General features: G+C 50.4%; 1 protein-coding gene across 1 annotated transcript in view; it reads right to left on the bottom strand.

The window, feature by feature from the left end:
• SCARB1 (scavenger receptor class B, member 1) overlaps positions 1-21,650 on the bottom strand; it is a 107,529-nt gene that overhangs the window by 12,707 nt on the left and 73,172 nt on the right. The window contains exons 7-10 of the mRNA XM_011988878.1: positions 18,148-18,263; positions 15,748-15,914; positions 7,787-7,905; positions 2,872-2,945 (exon numbers count right to left, since the gene is read on the bottom strand). Coding sequence (XP_011844268.1) covers positions 2,872-2,945; positions 7,787-7,905; positions 15,748-15,914; positions 18,148-18,263 — 476 coding nt within the window. The remainder of the gene's footprint in view (positions 1-2,871; positions 2,946-7,786; positions 7,906-15,747; positions 15,915-18,147; positions 18,264-21,650) is intronic.

The raw sequence follows: 21,650 nt of genomic DNA on the forward strand, positions 1-21,650 counted from the left end.
AAAAAAAAAAAAAAAAAAAAAAAAGGCTCAAATCCCCCAATCACAATTATTGGAGGTCTCTCAGGCCACTTAAATAGGGTATTGCACAGTGAAATGGGCTCACACTATCACCCTACAGAGGACGAAACACAATGGAAAGACAACAGATGGTACCATTCACTTTGGCTGCTTTTCTCCGAAAGACTTTGTAAGAACCAGTGGGAACTGTATGCAAGTAACATGCAACCCCACTGCCTTTACCTAGTGAGCAAGGAGCACAGAAGCTCCCCCGACAGGTCACGAGACAGCTCTGCTTCCAGCAGCTGTGTCTCTAGACTTCTCCCACGCCATCCCTCGTGGCCCTCAATATCTGCTGTTGAGACCACTTTCCTGGAGTGCCTTGTTCCCAGTCTGCAGGGAGGTCAGCAGCTGTGCGGCCCAGAGAGGTTGGGTGAGTCCCTAGAGAGGTTGGGTGAGTGGCCCACAGCAACCGGTCCACAGGTCACTGGCAGGCACAATCCAGCTGCCCGCGTGAACTGTTTGTCAAGAATGTGAATTAGGCCCGGTGCGGTGGCTCATGCCTGTAATCCCAGCACTCTGGGAGGCGAATCATCTGAGGTCACAAGTTCAAGAACAGCCTGGCCAACATGGTGAAATCCTGTCTCCACTAAAAATACAAAAATTAGCTGGGTGTAGTGGTGAGTGCCTGTAATCCCAGCTACTTGAGAGGCTGAGGCAGGAGAATCGCTGGAACCTGGGAGGCAGAGGTTGCACTCTAGTCTGGGCAACACAGCAAGACTTTGTCTCAAAAAAAAAAAAAAAAAAGAATGTGAATTACCTCCCAAGAAGTAAAAATTGACAGAGCTCCTGTTAAAATTCAGATTTGGAGGTCCTTTTGAAAAATGCAGAGGATGTGGCCACAGTGAGCCCACACTTCCATGGGGCCACAGTCAGCTGGTGCTGGGAAGGGGCTGTATCCTCGGCCCCAGGTCTCCTCTTCTATCTGGGTCACCCACTTGGCCCCAGTTGCATCCCAGTTAGCAGCCCAGGTGCCACGCGGTGGAACCAGAGGGAAGACTTAGGCTGCAATCGCCTCTTCCATGCCTGGTGCTGTTTCCCCACCCACAAATCCATCAAGAACAAATTTCCTAAGTGGCCTCAAAATATAAAAATAAAATGCAAGGGGGGCAGTGAAGGAAGCGAGCTGACAGTTATTACTCGCTGCCGTGCTCTGACAAAGTGTTATTCTTTCCAGCCGAGAGGCATTTGACAAAGCTGAATAGATGCTTACATTCCTGCAACCCAGGGATTTTTCTAAGAGAATTTTTTTTAACGAAACTATTTCAGATATGCTAAGAAGTACAGACACTGACATAGCAACAAATCAGTGTAATCCCTCACCAAGTCCTAGCAACGTGTAATGCTACAGCAAGTGCTGGTGCGCGTGGGGAGGAACTGGAACCCTGCTGCGCTGCTGCTAAGAATGGGGACAGGGTAGAGGCTGTGCAAAAGTCTGACAGTTCCTCAAACAGTTAAACAAAGAGCTAACATAGGACCCAGCGATTCCACCCCTCGGTACTACCTAAGGAAAATGAGAACAGATGTCCACACTGGGACTGACACAGGAACATTTACAGCTACATTACGCATAATGGCCAAGGCGTGGAAACAACTCAGACATCCATCAACCGATAAATAAATGTGGTCTATCCAGACAATGGGATATTATCCAGCCATAAAATATACTGATCCATGCTACGACATGGATGAACCTTGAAAACATGATGCTAAATGAAAGAAGCCAGTCGCAAAAGACCAAAGACCACATAGTGTGTGATTCCATTTATATGAAATGCCCAGAATAGGCAAGTCCACAGAGACAGGAAGAGGAAGAGCGGTTGCCTGGGGCTGAGCGGACAGGGAAGTAAGTGTTAAGGAGTGTGGGGTTTCTTTTGGGGGTGATGAAAATGTTCCAAAATTGATTGTGGTGATAGATGCACAATTCTGTGAATACACTACAAGTCACTGAATTCTGCATTTTATTTGAGGGGGGGATTGTTGTTTTTTATTTTTTTATTTTGAATTGTGCATTTTAAAGGGGTGAGTTTTATGGTACATGAATTGTATTTCCATAAAGCTGTTTTATTTTAAAAATCAAAAAGAGGAAATCAGTGGTCGAAAAATTCTTGTAAAATGAATAGTGAAACTAAAGAATGCTGTTTGGTAAGTTTCCATTTTCAAACATTTGGTTTTGCCAGGCTTTAATTTTTGTCACTCTGTCATGTAGGAAACAGCTTGTATTGAAGCTCTGGCTAATTGGCAGGGAGGGGGTGAATGTTAAGAAAGAAAAGTGGAGGCCGGGCACGGTGGCTCATGCCTGTAATCCCAGCACTTTGGGAGGCCCAGGTGGGCGGATCACTTGAGGCCAGGAGTTTGAGACCAGCCTGATCAACATGGTGAAACCTCGTCTCTACTAAAAATACAAAATTAGCCAGGCGTGGTGGTGCATGCCTGTAATCCCAGCTACTCAGGAGGCTGAGTTAGGAGAATCGCTTGAACCTGGGAGGCGGAGGTTGTGGTGAGCCAATATCCCACCCTTGCACTCCAGCCTGGGCAACAAGAGCGAGACTCCATCTAAAAAGAAAAAAAACAAAAAAGGGAAAGAAAAGTGGCCTTCTGGGGAAGGAATATCAGGATGCAGGTCAGGACTTGGCTCAAAACCAAGACCCCTCAGGGAGAAGATCAGCAGGGAGTGGATTCATCCTCAATAGGACCCTCTTCCCTCCCCATGCCTGGTTCCTGGGGTATGTCACTGGAGTCTGGGACCACTGGAGCACTGAGCCCCTCATCTCTCAATGAGCAATGCAGCCCCAGCTCCCAGTCCGCACTCACCCAATGCCTGCGATAGATTTCATGTAGAGGCTCAGCTGCAGTTTCACAGAGCAGTTCATGGGGATTCCTGTGACCTGCGGCAACAAACACAGTGAGGAGACTGGCCACCCCCAGCTCCAGGGACACCACCAAGCCCTCCTCTCCCTGGTCTCAGTCAAGAAGGTGGGCGTCCCAGCTAACTGCCCAGTGGAGCTTGCTTGTATCTGACCTGAAACAAGCCACAGGCTGGGGGAGGGTCCATGGTTCTAGAAATGCTGGGCAGGTGCATTGGGATCTCCTCTCCTGGTTCTAACCCCTTATAGGGAAACAAGTGCTTCCCACACGGTTATGTTACAGCCTCAAGAGGTCCCTTCTATAAAGCAAGCATGTCCCAGGGTGGAAAAAACCTAATCACTTTCACCTGTCCTCCTAAGATGGTGTTTCCCCAAGTGCAGAATGGCAATTTGTCGATGCTCCCTCTCAACCTCCACATTCAATAAAACGGACAAGAATCCCTTCTCAATTCACTCCCAACTCCTCCGGATCATTTTCAAGAGTAGTCTCAGCCAGGTGTTTGCATGGTCTTTAATGCCCCTCTAATACACCTACACAAAATCTCCACTTTTAACACTGGTGCAGAGAGTTGAACCTGGGTTCACCCCTGCTGGCAGACAACAATATTTTACATAGAGCCTAATATTTTTTTCCTTGTTCATTTTTATGGTTGTCTTCTTTCTTCGGAGAATTTTGTGATTTCCTATTTGAGGTAGTAATAAAAACCTTCCCTTGTGCAGAAATTTATTTTTATTTTTGTTTGTTTTTGAGACAGAGTCTCAGTCATCTAGGCTGGAGTGCAGGCAACCTCTGCCTCCTGAGTTCAAGCCATTGCCCTGCCTCAGCCTCCCCAGTAGCTGGGACTACAGGTGTGCACCATCACATTTGGCTAATTTTTGTATTTTTAGTAAAGACAGGTTTCACCATGTTGACCAGGCTGGTCTCAAACTCCTGGCCGCAAGCGATCTGCCCACCTTGGCCGCCCAAGGCGGGATTATAGGCGTGAGCCACCGCGCCCAGCCTATTTATCATTATTATTATTGTAGAGACAGAGTTTTACTAGGTTGCCCAGGCTGGTCTCAAACTAGCCTTAAGTGATCTTCCTGCCTCAGCCTCCCACAGCACTGGAATTACAGCCATGAGCCACTACACTCAGCTCTTTTTTTATGAGACTTTTTTTTAAAGTAAATAACAGAAGTGACACACATATGTCATCAAAAACAACAGGAAGGTGGTTCCAGAATGAAGTCAGGAAATGATAGTGGAAATAAAACTGGATTTGAGGTCAGAGAACTGTATTTGGTTCTTCTTTACTGAGAGTTGCTTCCTCATCTGTAAAACAGAGGGAACTCTCCCCACCTGACAGAATATTCGCAAGGGCAAAAGTAAGGTATGCAAGATAGCCACACTCGGGGCCATAAATGCCTGGGTTATTATCACATACACTGTAAGGAAAGGATGTTTTCTTCATTATGGCCCAGGATGCTGAGGCCCTTCCAGGCCCCTGTGGTAAAAAAGAGCTCATCAAAGACCTCACTTATGCTCACAACTGGGGAGCACTTGCCCTTGAGAGCCTGGTGGGATGGGCGTGAGTTCACCCATGAGTAGAACAGAGTTCACATCGCAGGCCTGAAGCTGCTCTCCTTAGGAATTCTGCTGGCATCTGGGAGCCCAGATTTCAGGGGGGTTCCCACCATCCCCTAACTGATGAGAGTAGTTCACTGGGCCGAAATTATCTGTACAAACAGTATGGTTCTTGCTCAGCACCTGCTTTCCTTCCCAGAGTCTAGAATTTTGGTACCTGCCAGGCAGAGGTGCCCATGTGACTGGCCCCTAGCAAAACACTGTGGGCACTGAATTTCTAACGAGCTTCCCTGCTAGACAACATCTCCTACATGTTGTCCTAACTCATTGCTGAAGACATTAAGTGCATCCTGCAGGACTGCCTTGGAAGAGGACTGTGGAAGCCCCAGCCTGACCTCCCCCGACTTCACCCAAGGTGCTTTTTCCCTTTGCTAATTTTGCTTTGAATTCTGTCGTTATAATAAGTCTCAGCTGTGATACCACCATAGCGGCGTCCTGTTGCGTCCCCTGTCCCCATGCCCTCCCCCAGTTTCAGCAGCAGAAAAGTGGCCACACGGAAGCAGCTTCCAACACGCATTTGGTTTTCAAGGCTGATGGCCAACAGGCAGCAAGCTGATCTCATGATCCCCTCCCCAACGTGCCCAGCTCAAAAAACAAAGAAATAAAGGCCACTTCCTCTCCCTTCGGCCTCAAGATGATCTGGAGGTAGAACTGGACGCAGCAGCTAAAGTGGCTGCGGCAAAACAGCTCTGTGCCTCTCTCTGGGCTCCCAAACTTAACCCCCTCTTTCTTGATGTGAGGGGGAGAAAAGAAAATCCCTGCCCTGAAAGGAAAGCGATCAGTGAGAGCACACAGGAGACGGTGTGCATGGCGGAATTCTCCGGAAGCCAGCAGAGCAAGAGAGGCCGGAGGAGAAATTAACTAAAAGACGGAAGGCAGAGACCAGGCCTGCGGCCGGGGCCGAGAGGGTCTAGTCAGTGGCTAAGGAGGCCTGGGAGGACAAAGGAAAATGGTGCAGAACAGCGTCTGCCGCAGAGCTTCGGGAAGGGCCTGAGATGTGCAGCACTGTGGCAAACGCATGGAGCTTCCTCAGACAACGAAAACCAGAACTACCATCGGATCAGTGATCCACTGCCGGGCATCTGCCCAGAGGAAATGAAATCAGTGTGTCAAAGAGACAGGGGCACTCCCATGTACACTGCAGCCAAGATACAGAATCAAGCGAAGTGTCTCAGTGAATGAATGGGCACCGCAAACATGGTGCACACACAGTGGGATACTGTTCAGCGTTTAAAAAGAGGGAAATCTGGCCGGGTGCGGTGGCTCACACCTGTAATCCCAGCACTGTGGGAGGCCGAGGTAGGCGGATCACTTGAGGCCAGGAGTTCGAGACCAGTTTGGCCAAGATGGTGAAATCCCATCTCTACTAAAAATACAAAAATTAGCTAGGCATGGTGGTGTGTGCCTTTAATCCCAGCTACTCTGCAGGCTGAGGCAGGAGACTCACTTGAACCCAGGAGGCAGAGGTTGCAGAGAGCCGAGATCATGCCACTGCACTCCAGCCTGGGTGACAGAGCAAGACTCTGCCTCAAAAAAATAAATAAATACATAAAAACAGGGAAATCCTGTCATTTGTGACAACATGATGAACTTGGGGGACACTGTGCTAAGTAAAATAGGCCAGGCACAGAAAGGCAAATACTGCATGACCTCACTTGTATGTGGAATCTTAAAAAGTTGAATTCAGGCCAAGCGCAGTGGCTCACGCCTATATTCCCAGCAATCTGGGAGTCCGAGGCGGGTGGATCACCTGAGGTCACGAGTTCAAGACCAGCCTGGCCAACGTGGCAAAACCCTGTCTCTACTAAAAATACAAAAATTAGCCAGGTGTGATGGTGTGTGCCTGTAATCCCAGCTACTCGAGAGGCTGAGGCAAGAGAATTGCTTGAACCCAGAAGGCGGAGGTTGCAGCGAGCCGAGATTGTGCCACTGCACTCCAGCCTGGGTAACCAGAGTGAAACTCCATCTCAAAAAAAAAAAAAGTTGAATTCATGGAAGCAGAGGGTAGAATACTGGCTAGCAGGGGCTGGGAAGGCAGGGAGGGGGAAGTCAGTCAAAGGATACAAAATTTCAGTTAGACAGGAGGAATAACTTTAGGAGATCTGCTGGACAATACAGCAACACTCAGTGTATTGTATTATACAATACAACACAGTGACTATAGTGAATAGCAATGTATTGTATACTTGAAAGTTGCTGACCGTAGATTTTAAATGTTCTCACCACTAATACATAATCAGTATGTGAGGTAATACATATGTTAATTGGCTTGATTTAGGCATTCCACAAGGTATATGCATATCTCATAACATCATGTTGTACACCTCAAAAATAGACAGCTTTTCTTTTTCAAGTTAGAAAACTAATTTTGGCTGGGCATGGTGGCTCATGCCTGTAATCCCAGTGCTTTGGGTGGCCGAGACAGGAGGATTGCTTGAGCCCAAGAGTTCAAGACCAGACTGGGCAACATGGCGAAACTGCATCTCCACAAAAAATACAAAAATTAGCCAGGCATGGTGGCACACGTCTGTAGTCTGGGCTACTAGGGAGGCTGAGGTGGGAGGATCACCTGAACCCAGGGAGGTCGAGGCTGCAGTGAGCCATGATCATGCCACTACACTCCAGCCTGGGCAACAGAGTGAGACCCTGTCTCAAAAATAATAATAATAATTTTGTTAAAGGCCCCTGGGAGAGACCACAAGTGCCCACTCAGGAAACAGAAAACCACAGATTTCTGAATCAATGGTAGCAGCCACCGAGCCCAACTGGGCATATTTTACAGAGAACAGAGGCGCCAAGAGAAGAGGCTACAGGCTGAAGGCATGTCCTTGGGAGGGCCACATGTCCAGCTCTCTGCTTGTAGACAGAACTTCACACGGGACAAATTCTCTGTGTGATTTATCTGCAAGATATTCCAGGCTTTTCTTGGTACCTGATCTTTATGGTATCTTGACACATCCAGAGGGCTGCCTCCAGCTCACATGTAGGAGACACCCCAGCTGATAAGTTCTAATTAATTTACTGTCTTAGGGCCCATTTATAGAACCCGGTACAGGGATCATAAAACCCGTGAACTATGGGGTCGGGGTGAAGGAAGGAACTTCGGTGGCTCGAGATTCTAGAAGCCAGGCTTCCACCAGCCCAGCCCACAGCAGCTCTGTGCTTGGGAAGAGAGGAGGCAGCCAGGTGTGCTCCGACCAGGAATCGCCCACCCCCACAGAGGATGGCAGGGGCTCACCGGGTGGATGTCCAGGAACAGGGAGTGTGCCTCCTGGTTAGGGTGCAGGCCAGTCACCGCTTCTGCCAGGACCGGGTCGGCGTTGAGGAAGTGAGGATGGGAGAGAAACAAGGGGGCACCTAGAAGACAGAGGGGTGGGGAAGGGACATCAGACAAGGACAGTGCATTGGCAGGTCCTGCCAGGCCGTAGGTCTGCACAGAGCTGCGGTCTGCAGAGCACCCCCGTGGCAATGACAAGACAACCAGACAGAGAGGATCCCTTCCTCCATTCTATAAAAAGCCCCAGGCCCTACCATGAGGCACAAGCTCTGTGCCAGAGAAGGGGTGAGGCAGGAGCCGCTGATTCTGACAGGAGAGACCAAAAGAAGGAAGAGGCTCTGAACAGGAGCCAGGTGAAGGAGGCCCAGGAAGCACATTGCAGATGGAAGGGAAGGCGGAAGCAAGTGCGGGGAGGGGGAAATGCATGGTGCACGAGGGTGCTAGGGAGGCAGGGATGGACAAGGCAATGCCAGATTTGAACTTGGGTGTAGGGAGGGGAGTCTCGAGCACAAGTCAAGGAACCCACACTGGCCCTTGCAGGCCACGCAGCAACAATCAGAGCTCAGGTGGTCAGGTCTCCCTGCGTCCACAGGAGTGTGTCCTGTAGACACACCTGCTACAAACATGAGCTCAACCTCACCACTGACCAACCAAACCAGGCAAACACTAGCTCACCCTCCGGACAATGGACAACAGGCCTGAAGGACAAGTTAACAAGGAACAGCGAGTGGGCCTCTCTCAAAAGCTCACAAGGGCCAGGCGCCATAGCTTATGCCTGTAATCCCAACGCTTTGGGAGGCCTCAGCAGGCAGATCACTTGCACCCAGGAATTGGAGACCAGCCTGGGCAATATGGCAAGACCCCATCTCTATAAAAAAAAAAACACACAAAAATTAGCTGGGCATGGTGGCACATGCATGTAGTCCCAGCTACTCAGGAGGCTGAGGCAGGAGAATCGCTTCAGCCTCGGAGGCTGAGGCTGCAGTGAGCCATGACCGTGCCACTGCACTCCAGCCTGGGCAGCAGAGCAAGATCCTGTCTCAAAAGAAAAAAAAATTTTTTTTTAAAAGCTCACGAGGATCCAGATGGTGCTAATCCACTGACAGAGCCAACAGGTGGTGACCAGGGGCTGGGGAGGGGGCAGGGAGTAACTTCTGATGGGTCTGGGTCTCCTTGTGGGGCGACAGAAATGTTCTGGAACGAGATACAGGTGATGGCTGCACAACCTTGTGACCCTGCTAAATGCCACTGAATCATTCACTTTAAAATGGTTAATTTTATGTTACAAGAATTTTGCCTCAATAAGAAAGGAAAACAAAACAAAACAAAAAACCCGAATCAGAGGCCAGGCATGGTGGCTCACGCCTGTAATCCCAGCACTTTGGGAGGCTGAGGTGGGTGGATCACCTGAGGTCAGAAGTTCAAGACCAGCCTGGTCAACATGGTGAAACCCCATCTCTACTAAATATACAAAAATTAACCAGGCGTGGTGGTGGGTGCCTGAAATCTCAGCTACTTGGGAGGCTGAGGCAGGAGAATCGCTTGAACGCAGGAGGCAGAGGCTGCAGTGAGCCGAGATCGCGCCTTGCGCACCAGCCTGGGCAACAAGAGCGAAACTTCATTCCAAAAAAAAGACCAGGCGCAGTGGCTCATGTCTGTAATCCCAACACTTTGGGAGGCTGAGGCGGGCCGATCATGAGGTCAGGAGTTTGAGACCAGCCTGGCCAACATGGTGAAACCCCATCTCTACTATCTCTGCTTTTCTTAGCAAAGCCAGGCACTGGTTTGAAATAAAAGCTGGGATTATCGATGTCGGGCTTCCTCTTTCTCAGTCCTTATGCATCCCTGCCCTTCAGGTTTCTCAAGCATCATTCATCCCAGTACCTTTTCAATTTCATCACATCTGAATGCCCCCTGCACTGTTATATAATGTGCTGCTCTGAAACAACTGCCAGTGCCTGCCTTAAATCTCTGTATTTTAAAGGGAAGCTTTACAGCTGTGCAAACACTTGCCGCAATTAGAAAGTACATATTTGGGCCAGGCACTGTGGCTCACACCTATAATCCCAGCACTTTGGGAGGCCAAGGCAGGCAGATCATTTGAGGTCAGAAGTTCAAGACCAGCCTGGGCAACATGGTGAGACCCCCGTCTCTACTAAAAATACAAAAATTAGCCGAGCATGGTATGGGCCTATAATACCAGCTACTCGGGAGGCTGAGGCAGGGGAATTGCTTGAACCCGGGAGGCAGGGGTTGTGGAGGCTGCAGTGAGCTGAGATCGCATCACTGCACTCCAGCCTGGACGATAGTTTCCAGAGGTTGCAGTAAGCCAAGACTGCACCAATGCAATCCAGCCTCAGCGACAGAGCAAGACTGTGTCTCAAAAAAAAAAAAAAAAAAAAAAGGCATATTTGAATAAACACTGTGAAAAATATTGATGTTGTAAGTTCTAACTAGAACCTGTTACTGCACGAGGCTTTAACTGGGAGCCCTGCTCTTTTTCTATTAAAAGAAAAAATAAAAAAGGTTGATGAGTGTAGAAGGCTCTTCAAGTCCTCAGCATCAACAGAGACCTTCTCCTGCACGTGATGGCAAGGAGGAAAAGAGGATGGACCCAGAAGCTCTCTCTCACCTCCTTGGACCTTCTGAAGCCATCCCAAGCACCCGCAGGGACAGTGTCTTCCACAATTTGGAAAACGCTGCTTCTCATGCCTCCTCCGGAGCCGGACTCTGGAGGAATCTCAAGCAAGCCCTGGCCTACCCGCAGCCCCAGGTGGAGACTGAGGTGGGATGAGGCAACTTGTCAGCCCCCGCCCTTACTTCAGAGGCTGAGCCTGCATGGACCCACGCACGTGTTTCTTCCAATTTTATTACCAAACACACCGAGAGAGATCTTCCCAGCAATAAGTGGTAATTAATTTATAGCTTTATGGCATACTTAGCCAGATATAATTGCCCAGGATTGCCACGGATGATAATTAGTTGGCTCTATGAGGCAAGTCGGACGCCCTCACGCAACAGGGAGGTTTGAGATGAGGGAGTTGTCTGAGTCCAACAGATTTCAAGGCCCAGAAAGGCAAAGCCATGGGTACCTTTACTCTTTAGATAACATGCCACAGAAACACAGACAGAGGTGACCAAATGACACGTGTGCACCCACGAATGCCCACGATGGATCACCACACAGCAATGAAGACGAGGAGCTGCAACCACTCACAACGTCACAGACAAATCGCACCAGGGTGCTAAGGGGTGCACAGGCCAGAAAAGGAGGGAAAGGAATCCAGGTTTATGGGCTATTCACATGAAGATGCAAACCAGCTGAGCTCTGGGGCTGGACGCCAGGGCGGTGGGAGGACCGCGAGGGGCATCCAGGGCCTGTCATGTCTGTTTCTCGGTCAGGGTGCTGGCCAAGAAATGGTGCATTCACTTTGTCAAGTTTCAAACCGCACACGTCAGCCAGGCGCAGCAGTTCATGCCTGTAATCCCAGCACTTTGGGCGGGAGGATCGCCTCAGCCCAGGACTTCAAGACTAGCCTGGGCAATATGGTGAGACCCCATCTCTAAGGAAAATTTAAAAATCAGCTGGGCATGGTAGCAACCACCTGTAGTCCCAGCTACTCGGGAGGCTGAGGTGAGAGGATCATTTGAGTGATGGAAGTCAGGCTGCTGTGAGCTGTGATGGCACCACTGCACTCCAGCCTGGGTGACAGTGATACCCTGTCTCAAAAAAAAAACAAAGCAAAAAACCCCCAAAACTACATGAGTCATCTGGGAACTTATTTGTATCTATGTATATTTTATTTAGAAGTAAAAACTAAGCCCAGGCAAGACGGCACAACACCATCTCTACAAAAAAATTTTAAAATAAGATAAAATAAATTAGCCAGGTGTGGTGGTGTGTACCTGTGCTCCCAGCTACCTGGGAGGCTGAGGTCAGAAAATCATTTGTGCCCAGGAGGTCAAGGCTGCTGTGAGCTGTGATTGCACCACTGCACTTGAGCCTGGGCAACAGAGTGAAACCCTATCTCAAACACGTAAATAAAGAAAAGAAAAAACTTTATTGAAATAAGTATTGTAAAATTCCCTTGTGCTTTTGAAATTCTTTTGGCAGATGTGCTAAGAGAAGGCAGGGCACACCTTGTCCCAAGCCCTTGGAGGGGATGGGCATGTCATTTCTCTCCCTTCTCCTGGTACCTACACCCCTACTTACTACACCTTCCCTACTTTCAGCCTTGTGCTTCGAGTGGGGCCAGCTCACCCAGGAGCCAGCTGATCATGTGACACATGCCTGGCCAATCAGCATAGTCCACCTCAGCTACCGTGATTGGTTTACAGCTGGGCATGGGTGCCAGGCAGACCAATTAGAGCAAACCCTGGAACTTCTGCTGGAGTGAAGGAAACATAGGTGGCCCCTTTCTGCAGGACTCGGAGCTGGGCAGAGGTGAGCCTGGAGCCTCCGCACGCAGCCAGGCGGGAGAGCCTGCTTGGCAGCAAAGCCAGTCCGGCAGAAAACTGAGCTGGGACTTGGCAGGGGCAGCTTCCAGGCAACATCTAAGTTCTGGATTTGTGCCTAATACAGGGATCTGCCCTGGAACTTTTCATTACGCAAACCAAGAAGTGCCCTTTTGGCCTAAATCAAGTGGAGTCCAGCATCTGCCACTGCGACAGTTGCTGTAGCACACCTATTGGGTGTGTAACATACTCAACCTTACTAGCAGAAATCCCCACTGATACCAGCAAAGAATGAAGCAAGCAGAGGCCATTGCCCAGGCGGGCCAGACAGGACCAGGAGACAGCAGCGGGCGACCCAGGCCCCAGCTCCAAACCGTTTGCTCACAGGTTGCTCCATTCTGCCTGAAATGGGGGAAAGCATCCAATCTGTTTACAGTCCCTCCTCCTGACCCCCGCTGCAGACCAGTCCTTTCGAGTCGCTGTCTCCAGCTGGAGGACGGGGCTTCAACCAAAAAGGCTCCCAGAAGGCAAGACACAGTCAAATAGACAGCCGCTTCCGGTCCTACCAACCCTGTGACCTTGGTCGCATCCAGCCTCAGGCCTCGATTTCCTAAGTACAGAACACACTCACCATCCCTATATTCAAATACTGTATGAGTATCCATTACATGCGGGGCACAGTTCTAGAAGCTAAGAATAAAACCAAGAAGAGGAGCTTGGGGCCCTGACTACAGGGATGACAGTGAATGGAAAGGGCAATGAGTAAGAAGATAAAATCCACAGTCCATGATTTCAGGGAGCAATGAGCACCAAGAAGACAAGAGGAAGCCATAGGGAGCAGCGGGCAGGAGAGGGGGCAACTTTAGAACAGGAAATCAGAGGAGGCCTCCTGGAGGAGGTGGCATTTGCATGCAGACCAAAAGAAGGTGAGGGAGGATCCACTCAGAAGTCCAGATAAAGAGCTCTCCAAGCAGGGGAAGCAGCCCACGCAAAGGCCCTGAGGCAGCACTGACCTTGGTATATTTTAGAAAAAGGGTGAAGCCATCAGGGCTGGAGAATAATGAACAGGGGACGTGTCGGGAGAAATGAAGTCAGAGAGGCCGGTAGGGGCTGGATCTTGCAGGGCCCAGGGCCATGGTAGGAGTTTGGACTTCACTCTGAATACAGACAGAGCTGCCAGACATTTTGAGAGTACAGTGGCAATCTCCATATTTTTTGAGATGGGTCTTGCTCTGTTGCCCAGGCTGGAGTGCAGTGGGGTGATCACAGCTCACTGCAGCCTCGACCTCCAGGCTTAGGCCATCCTTCCACCCCAGCCTTCCACGTAGCTAGGACTACAGGCGTGCACCACTATGCTTAATTTTTTTTTTTTTTTCTAGAAAGAGGCCTTGCTGTATTGCCCAGGCTGGTCTTGAACTCTTGGCCTGAAGTGATCCTCCCACCTTGGCCTCTCACAGGGTTGTGATTACGGATGTGAGCCACCATACCCGGCCGGCATTGTTAAAAGATCCCTTGGCTGCTGTCGGGAGTGCTACAGAACTTCCTATGATGATGGAAATGCTCTCTATGTGTGCTATCCAAGACACTAGCTGCTAGACACACATAGCATACGAGCATTTAACTTCCGGCCACTGCAACCAAGGAACTGCCTTTTAATTTGATTTTGTTTAAATCAGTTTCAATTTAAACAGCCGCAAGAGGCCAGCAGTGACCGCACTGGATGGTCTAGGGGATGGATGGTACAGCGGCAATGCTGCGTTGAGGGATGGGCTACTGAAAGGACTGGATCACCAGGAAGGACGTGTCCATGGGCTGGACAATGAGGCGGGGGGTTGGAGTGGGTGGCAAGAGAGAGGAAGGAGTGAGGACTCAACCTGGAGGTAAAGCCATCTGGGCTTGCTGACACACTGGAAGAGCCGGGTGAGAACAGGGAATCAAACTGACACCCGAGGGTCCAAATTGAGCAACTTGAGGCGGGGGTGCCTCAGGGACTGGCACATAATTGAGACACACCAACAATGTCAGGGGACACAACTCTAGCAGCAATCATCACACCTGCCTAGCCGCCCACACTGCGGAACAAGAGGATGTTATGTAACACACAGACCCTCGCCAGCCTCTTTTCATCTCAGAATGGGTGAAGGGTCCTTCCCACCAAGCCTCACTCTCAAGTTCCAAATCACGGTGTGGGAGGGCAGAGGAACAGCCCCCTAGACACGTCCATGCCCTAAGCCCCAGAACCCATGGCTATGCCAGGTCACAGGGCAAAGGGGCACTGGGCCTGCTCAGCAGCTGCCTTGAAGGTTCAGAAATTGGGCCAGACACAGTGGCTCATACCTGTAATCCCACTGCGTCAACAGGCAGAGGCAGGTGGATCACTTGAGGCCAGGTGTTTGAAACCAGCCTGGGCAGCATGGTGAGACAACATCGCTACAAAGAGTTTACAAAAATAAAATGAGCTAGGTATCGTGGCCCACACCTGCGATCCCAGTTACTCAGGAGGCTGAGGCAGGAGGATCGCTTGAGCCCATGAGGCCGAGGCTGCAGTGAGCTATAATTGCACCACTGTACTCCAGCTCTAGGCTACAGAGTGATACCTTGTCTCAAAAAATAAAAATAGGCCAGGCGCAGTGGCTCACATCTGCAATCCCAGCACCTTGGGAGGCCGAGGCAGGCGGATCACTTGAGGTCAGGAGTTCAAGACCAGCCTGGACAACATGGTGAATCCCCATCTCTACCAAAAATACAAAAAATTAGCCAGGTATGGTGGCGCACACCTGTGGTCCCAGATACTCGGGAGGCTGAGGTGGGAGGATCACTTGAGCCTGGGAGGAGGAGGTTGCAGTGAGCTGAAATGGCACCACTGCATCCAACCTGGGTGACAGAGTGAGAGTCTGTCTCAAAAAAAATAAATAAATAAACAAGATGGGGAGACTGTCCTGGGGTATCCAGGAGAGCACGATGTGGTCTTAAGGGTTCTTAGAACTGGAAGAGGGGCAGAAGAGGGAGCAGAGGAAGAGATTTGAGGACACAGTGGATCAGAAGGATGCTGTGTTGCTGGCCTCAAAGGTGGAAGAAGGGCCCAGGAGCCAAGACACACAGAGAGGCCTCTAGAAGCCAGAAAAGGCTGATGCAGATTCTCCGAGAGCCTCCAGAAGGAACACAGCCTCCTTGATCTGAGTGCAGTGAGACCCACGCGGACTTCTGAACTACAGAACTGCAAGATAACCAGTGCGTGTTGTTCTAAGCCATGAAGTTCATGGCAATTTATTGTGGTAGCAACTAATAGACCTGGCATTTCTGCCTTTTCAAATCATCTTCCTGCGGCCTCGTTATCTTCAGCCTAATGGGATTATCAAGAGTACAGAGGCCAGAGATTCAGCAGACAGCACGGGGCAGATAAACCCTCAGCTGGCCCCACCCTCACGCCCTCCCGCCATCCCAGCACTGTGCTGAGGTTCACGTACTGAACCTGCAGGTGCTGACGTTCTGAATTCCAGACTCCAGGCACGGGCAGAAGCCTTCGTTGGGTGGGTAGATGGACCCATTGGCAAACAGGGTTTTGGGAGCCACGAAGCGATAGGTGGGGATGCCTTCAAACACCCCTGGCTCCTTGTACATTAGCTTCATGGACCTGCAGGGGACAGACAGGGTGAGAGAGGACACTCAAACCCGGCAGCCAGAGCCAGGCCCTGCCGAAGGCTGCCAAGATCCAGTCACTTCTCCCCACAGGCACTACCACCTCCCAGGTCCAAACCGCCCCCATCTCTCACCCAGGTAGCTGCAGCGACCTCCTAATGGGCCTCTCTGCTCCAACTCTGCCTCCCTACCCACACCAATGTATTAGCCACAGCCAGAAGGAGTTTTACAAAAGAACAGAGGCCAGGCATTATGGCTCACACCTGTAATCCCAGCACTTTGGGAGGCCAAGGTGGGAGGATCACCTGAGCCCAGGAGTTCGAGACCAGCCTGGGGAACATGGTGAGACCCAGTCTCTAAAAAACAAAAATTGTTTTTGAAAGTTATGAAATCAAAAAAAAGAACAGAATATATCATGCCCCTGCTGAAAATCTGTGGCCCTTTCTAGTCTAACCTACCATTAGGATTCATTGTCCTTATCTAGCCCCCGCAGCCGCCCTACTCAGCCCTGCCTCACCTTCCTGTGCCCAGGGCCTCCCTGCAGTTCCTAAGCACACTCGCTCCTGCCCCAGGCCCTTTGCATCGCTGCTCCCTCTGCCTAAGACCAGTCTCCTCTCGCATTTTCATCCACCAGACTTCAGCCCTTCAGTCAGATCTCAGTTCAGCTGTCACTTCCTCGGGTGGCAGCACCGTCCCCCACACCCACTCCATCCATCCTCCACCCGTTTATGCTCTTGCACTTTCTCAAAAGCACTTCTGAACTTGAACATGCACTGTGCTAGCCACTCTGTCCACGGCAGCCACTCAGCACACGTGGCTGTCCATCCCACCCTTGACATGGGGCGAGTCCAAATTGGGATGCAAGTGTAGAACACATTCCAGATTTCTAACACTTGCTAGCAAAAAAAAAAAAAAAACTCATCAATAACACTTGAAATTATCCTATTTTTGATGTATGAGGTCAAATAAAATACATTATTAAAAATAATTTCACCAATTTCTTGTTACTTGTATTAATGCAGCCACTAAAAAATTTTAAATTGCATGTGTGCCTTGCATATTTTGATTTATAGGAAAGTGCCAGCTTAGATAATAGTATTATGTCAATGTCAAATTTCCTCATTTCAATAACAGCATTGTGGTTATGTAAGAAAATGTCCTCATTTCTGGAAAACACCCACTAAGTATTTGGATGTAAGGGGGCACAGAGCCTCCAACCTACTCTCAGATGGTTCAGGAAAACGACACTCAGCGAGAGGAGGGGACGGGGGGCTTGACACAGCTAGTGAACCTGGGTGAAGGGGACACGGGGGCCACTTGTATTTCTCATGCAACTTTTCTTTAAGTTTAAAATTCAGCTTTTAAAAAGTCAGTTGGGTCCGGTGGCTCACACCTGCAATCCCAGCACTTTGGGAGGCTGAAGCAGGAGGATCCCTTGAGGCCAGGAGTTCAAGACTAGCCTGGGCAACACAGCAAGACCCCCATCTCTAAAAAATAAAATAAATAAATAAGTAATAACTTAAAACAGTAAAAAGTGGCCACACAGAGCAAAAGCACTGTCACTCTCTGACACTCTAGTGTTTGTGCATTTGCCTGAGTTGCCCTGATGGGACACAACCTCCTGGGGAACAGAGACTTGGCCCACCCTCTCACTGCCAGGCACCTGGCACACAGGGTTTGCTGGGAGGGCAGATAAGTCAAGATCCACATGAGTGAATTCCCAAGTACAGGACTTTTCCAGAGTGACCAGAATGGAACAAGACATAGCAAGGCCTCCAGAAAAGGGCTGCAGGAGCCACCCACTGTCTACTCTTACCTCACAACAGGGACCACGGGACACAGAGCTGAGCCTGAAGGGGCCAAGCAGAGCCAGCTATGTCTCAGCACCCAGATGGTCACGGGGGCCACCAGCCAGACGCCAGGGGGAGCCCACCTCTCGCCTCCATTTCATGGCCCCCTGTGACCTTGACATGTCCTGCCCCCTCCTCCCAGCCCAGCACCACCTGGCTCCAAACCACCAGCAGCAGCCTCTCTTTGGGCCGTGCAGAGGCACTGGCAGCTGGAGTTTGGCTCTTGGCGGTGTGGCCAAAGAGAATTCAAGCTGGTACCAAGGGCTGCTGAGTCAAATTCACGATGAGTCAAATGCTTTCCAAGTGCACAGCCAGCACCACAGAATTTACCCATGAGCTGCCCAGGAAACCCAGGAGGCCCCGCGTCCCAGTGATTACCGGCAGGCCTCAGGGCTGTAGAACTCCAGCGAGGACTCAGGAGTCATGAAGGGTGGCCACATTTGCCCAGCAGTTCCATTGATCATGTTGCACTGATCGGAATGCCAGAAGTCAACCTGGGGGGAAGCATCCAGACCAGACCCCTCAGTGGGGCCAAGGCCCCTTAATAAGGCCTCTCAGGTGCCGCACACCTAACCCACCCTGGTGCACACACAGCCACTCAATTCGCAATACTGGCACGGTGGGAAGCTGGCAGGCTGTGTAGACAGACAGACAGAATGCCTGCCTCCCACAGCTTCCCACTCCCACACCTCTGAATGTGTCACTTTGCTGGGGACTCAATTCTTTCATCTGCAAAATAGGCCTATCACCCACATCTCCAGCCTCAATCTGGAAAGAAGTGCGGTGAGCAGGTGGGGTGAGAGGTGGGGGCGGCTGTGCTCAGCCCTCAGAGCGGAAGTCAACAGGCCCCTCCTAAAAAAAACAATCGGCACACAGGCAAACTACTTAAAATCGTAATGGTGGCCACCACCACGCAACCCCGAAACAGAACCCATCAGGTTAACTGCCTCTGGGGAGCGAGACCCAGACTCGACAAGTCCAACTGCTCACTTTCCAATCTTCCGCAGGATGAGGAGGTTTCAAATCACGTGCACATGTACAGTATATTGGAACATACAAGCCACAATGAAGGTGAACTCCATCTATCATGAATGGCTACTGCTGGTTGCAGATGGTGATTCTGGCCACTCTGGGCACTGGTTGGGGTACGATTTGTCCCCAGCCCTCAGGGTCTTTGCAGTAACTACCACGGGGGGCAGGTAGTGGGAAATCGCACAATCATTTTCACACATATTGAGAAAAGGTCACGAAGGTGAAAAAAGCAAGTTGCAAAACAATGCACGTAGTATGATTTCTTGATGTTTAAAGAAGAAACAATTCCATATTTCTCTGTGTACATACAGACGTGCACATGGGTAAAAACAGACGGGAAGAATATATCCCAAACTGGTAACTGTGGGTTTCCTCTGGGGCGAGGGGTAGGGATGGGAGGTGATACTGAGGGCACTTGTCTCTCTCTCGTATTATTTTGAAATGTGAATCTCCTTTCTTTTTTTTTTTTTTTGGAGACTTAGTTTCACTCTTCTCACCGAGGCTGAAGTGCAATGGCACAATCTCGGCTCACTGCAACCTTCACCTCCCGGCTTCAAGCGATTCTCCTGCCTCAGCTCATGAGTAGCTGAGATTACAGTCATGCACCACCAAGCCCGGCTAATTTTTTGTATTTTAGTAGAGACAGGGTTTTGTCATGTTGGTCAGGCTGGTCTCGAACTCCTGACCTCAGGTGATCCGCCCGCCTTGGCCTCCCAAAGTGCTGGGATTACAGGCATGAGCCATGGCGCCCGGCTTTCAAAACATTTTTGTAAGTAAAGAACCGAAAAGAAGAAAGCACTCCATTCCCAGCAGACGCCAGGTGCTCAGTAAGTCACTAACGCCGCCTGCCCCTCTGGCTGGTCAAGATTTAACCAGAGGTAAAATCCCTTCTCCAACTTTGAGAGTGTTCATCCTCCCAGCACCCTCTTCATGACAAAGGAAGAAGAAGCCCTGTGGTCCCTGTCATTCCCGAGCAGCCACGGCCTGGCCCACCCTCCCCTCTCCAGGGGCCCTCGCCTCTCACCCCTCACCTTGCTCAGCCCGTTCCACTTGTCCACGAGGTGGATCCTGCTGATGTTCTGGACCCCCGTGAACACCGTGAAGAGCCCAGAGTCGGAGTTGTTGAGCTGCAGACACAGCAGGGAACAGCATCGTTAAGGCTCGGGCCTACCATTGAGCTCGCCTGGTCTGAACATTCTGGGCTGAGCCCTCCTCCCCCTCCACCAGAAGGAAAGGGCTCCCGGCATCTGGTTCACTGCCACATGCCCAGTGTCTGGGGACTGAGAGGAGGCTTGGGAGCTTTCTAGGAGGAACGGTCCCAGGTTCTATGGCTGCAGTGTTCCACCCTCCCTTCCTAACTCCGGGAGAGCCTAGCTTTCCTCCCACGGGAATGGCAGATCACCCCCACCATAGCCTACTCCAGCATAAAATAAAACGGGGCCAGGTCAGCTCCCTGAGCAATGAAAAAGCAGAAGTGGCATGTCACTTGGGGGGACGCTTTAAGGACTGTGCACACGCCTTTCACCAGGCTCTCTGCCACCACTATAGCAGCCAAGGAGGTGTGTGTCAAGACAGCCTCCCTTGGCCTGGGTCCCCAAGTGACTACCACAAGCGAGGGTGCCCCAGTCACCCACACTGGACATGGAGTGCAAGCAAAGGAGTAAGTCCTGGTTGCTCTAAGTCATGGAGATTCGGGGACTGCCTATCACAGCAGCACAACCTGGCCTGTCCTGACCGTCACGGTTTGTGGAACATTTCTTGATGGGGGCCCAGGCTTTGGTGCTTCGAGAGCATTTCCCAGAAGCTGGTTCCTAATCCCAAAGACATGCAAAGCACAAAATGGTCTGAGTGACTAAAGGAAATATCTGGAAGTGCTTTGCAGGGTGAAGCACACTGAGGAGCTCCAAGGTTGCCCAGCCAAGTGGCTGCACCCATCACAGACCTCCAGGGCAGGACCCAGCACAAGTCCCTGGCCCAGCCTCCCATGTGTGTCTGTCACCTGCCCATGTAGAGCCAAGAATAACCAGAGCCACTACATAGGGGAGAATTAAAGGGGATCATGTGCAAAAAGGGCCAGGTACGGTGCCCCAGGCACAGTAAGAGCTCAAAATGCTGGTCTTTATTACCATTATTATTGTTATTATTAATAAATCATCACTCAACAGGATCCCTAAATGATCATGATAATGGACAGAGAGCATCAGAAACTGCGAGTTACTACCCAAAGCCCACTCTCTCCTTACTCCTTCATAACAAAACCCAAACCATACTCAGAGTATCAGCACACCCAGCTAAAAGGCTACCTTTCCAGCTTCCCCTGGAGCTAGGTGTGGCCACGTGACTCAGTTCTGGCCAATAGAAAGGAAGTGGACGTTGGTTTTCTTCCTCCCTAAGAGGGAGGCAACTGGGACATGCTGTTTTACCCCCGATTCCTCCATCTGCTCCCCAAAGCCCCACCAATTCTTCCTTCCCGCTGTGCTACCTGGAATGTGATGTGATCGCTGACACTCTAGCAGCCATGTTGGACGATGAGGTTATCTTGAGGATGAAAACCACATGCCAAGGATGGCAGAGCAGAGGAGTAGAAGGCTTCCAGATCACTTAAGACCATGAAGCCACCACACCAACACTGAATAGCCTACCACTAGACTGTTCTTGTGAGGTTTTCATTATATGTGGTCAAACGTAGATTATACTAAACTAGGGACTTTGTAATAACTTTCGTTTGCAAAGCACTTCAGGATTTACAAGATGCTTTTACAGAATCATGCCACTTAGCCCAAACTTGCTAATTTACCCACACAACAGGAGCCCATCACCCTTGACAAAAACATACTATCTATCACATG

Source organism: Mandrillus leucophaeus, unplaced genomic scaffold (genome assembly GCF_000951045.1).
Source record: "Mandrillus leucophaeus isolate KB7577 unplaced genomic scaffold, Mleu.le_1.0 Scaffold34, whole genome shotgun sequence".
Lineage (NCBI taxonomy): Eukaryota > Metazoa > Chordata > Mammalia > Primates > Cercopithecidae > Mandrillus > Mandrillus leucophaeus.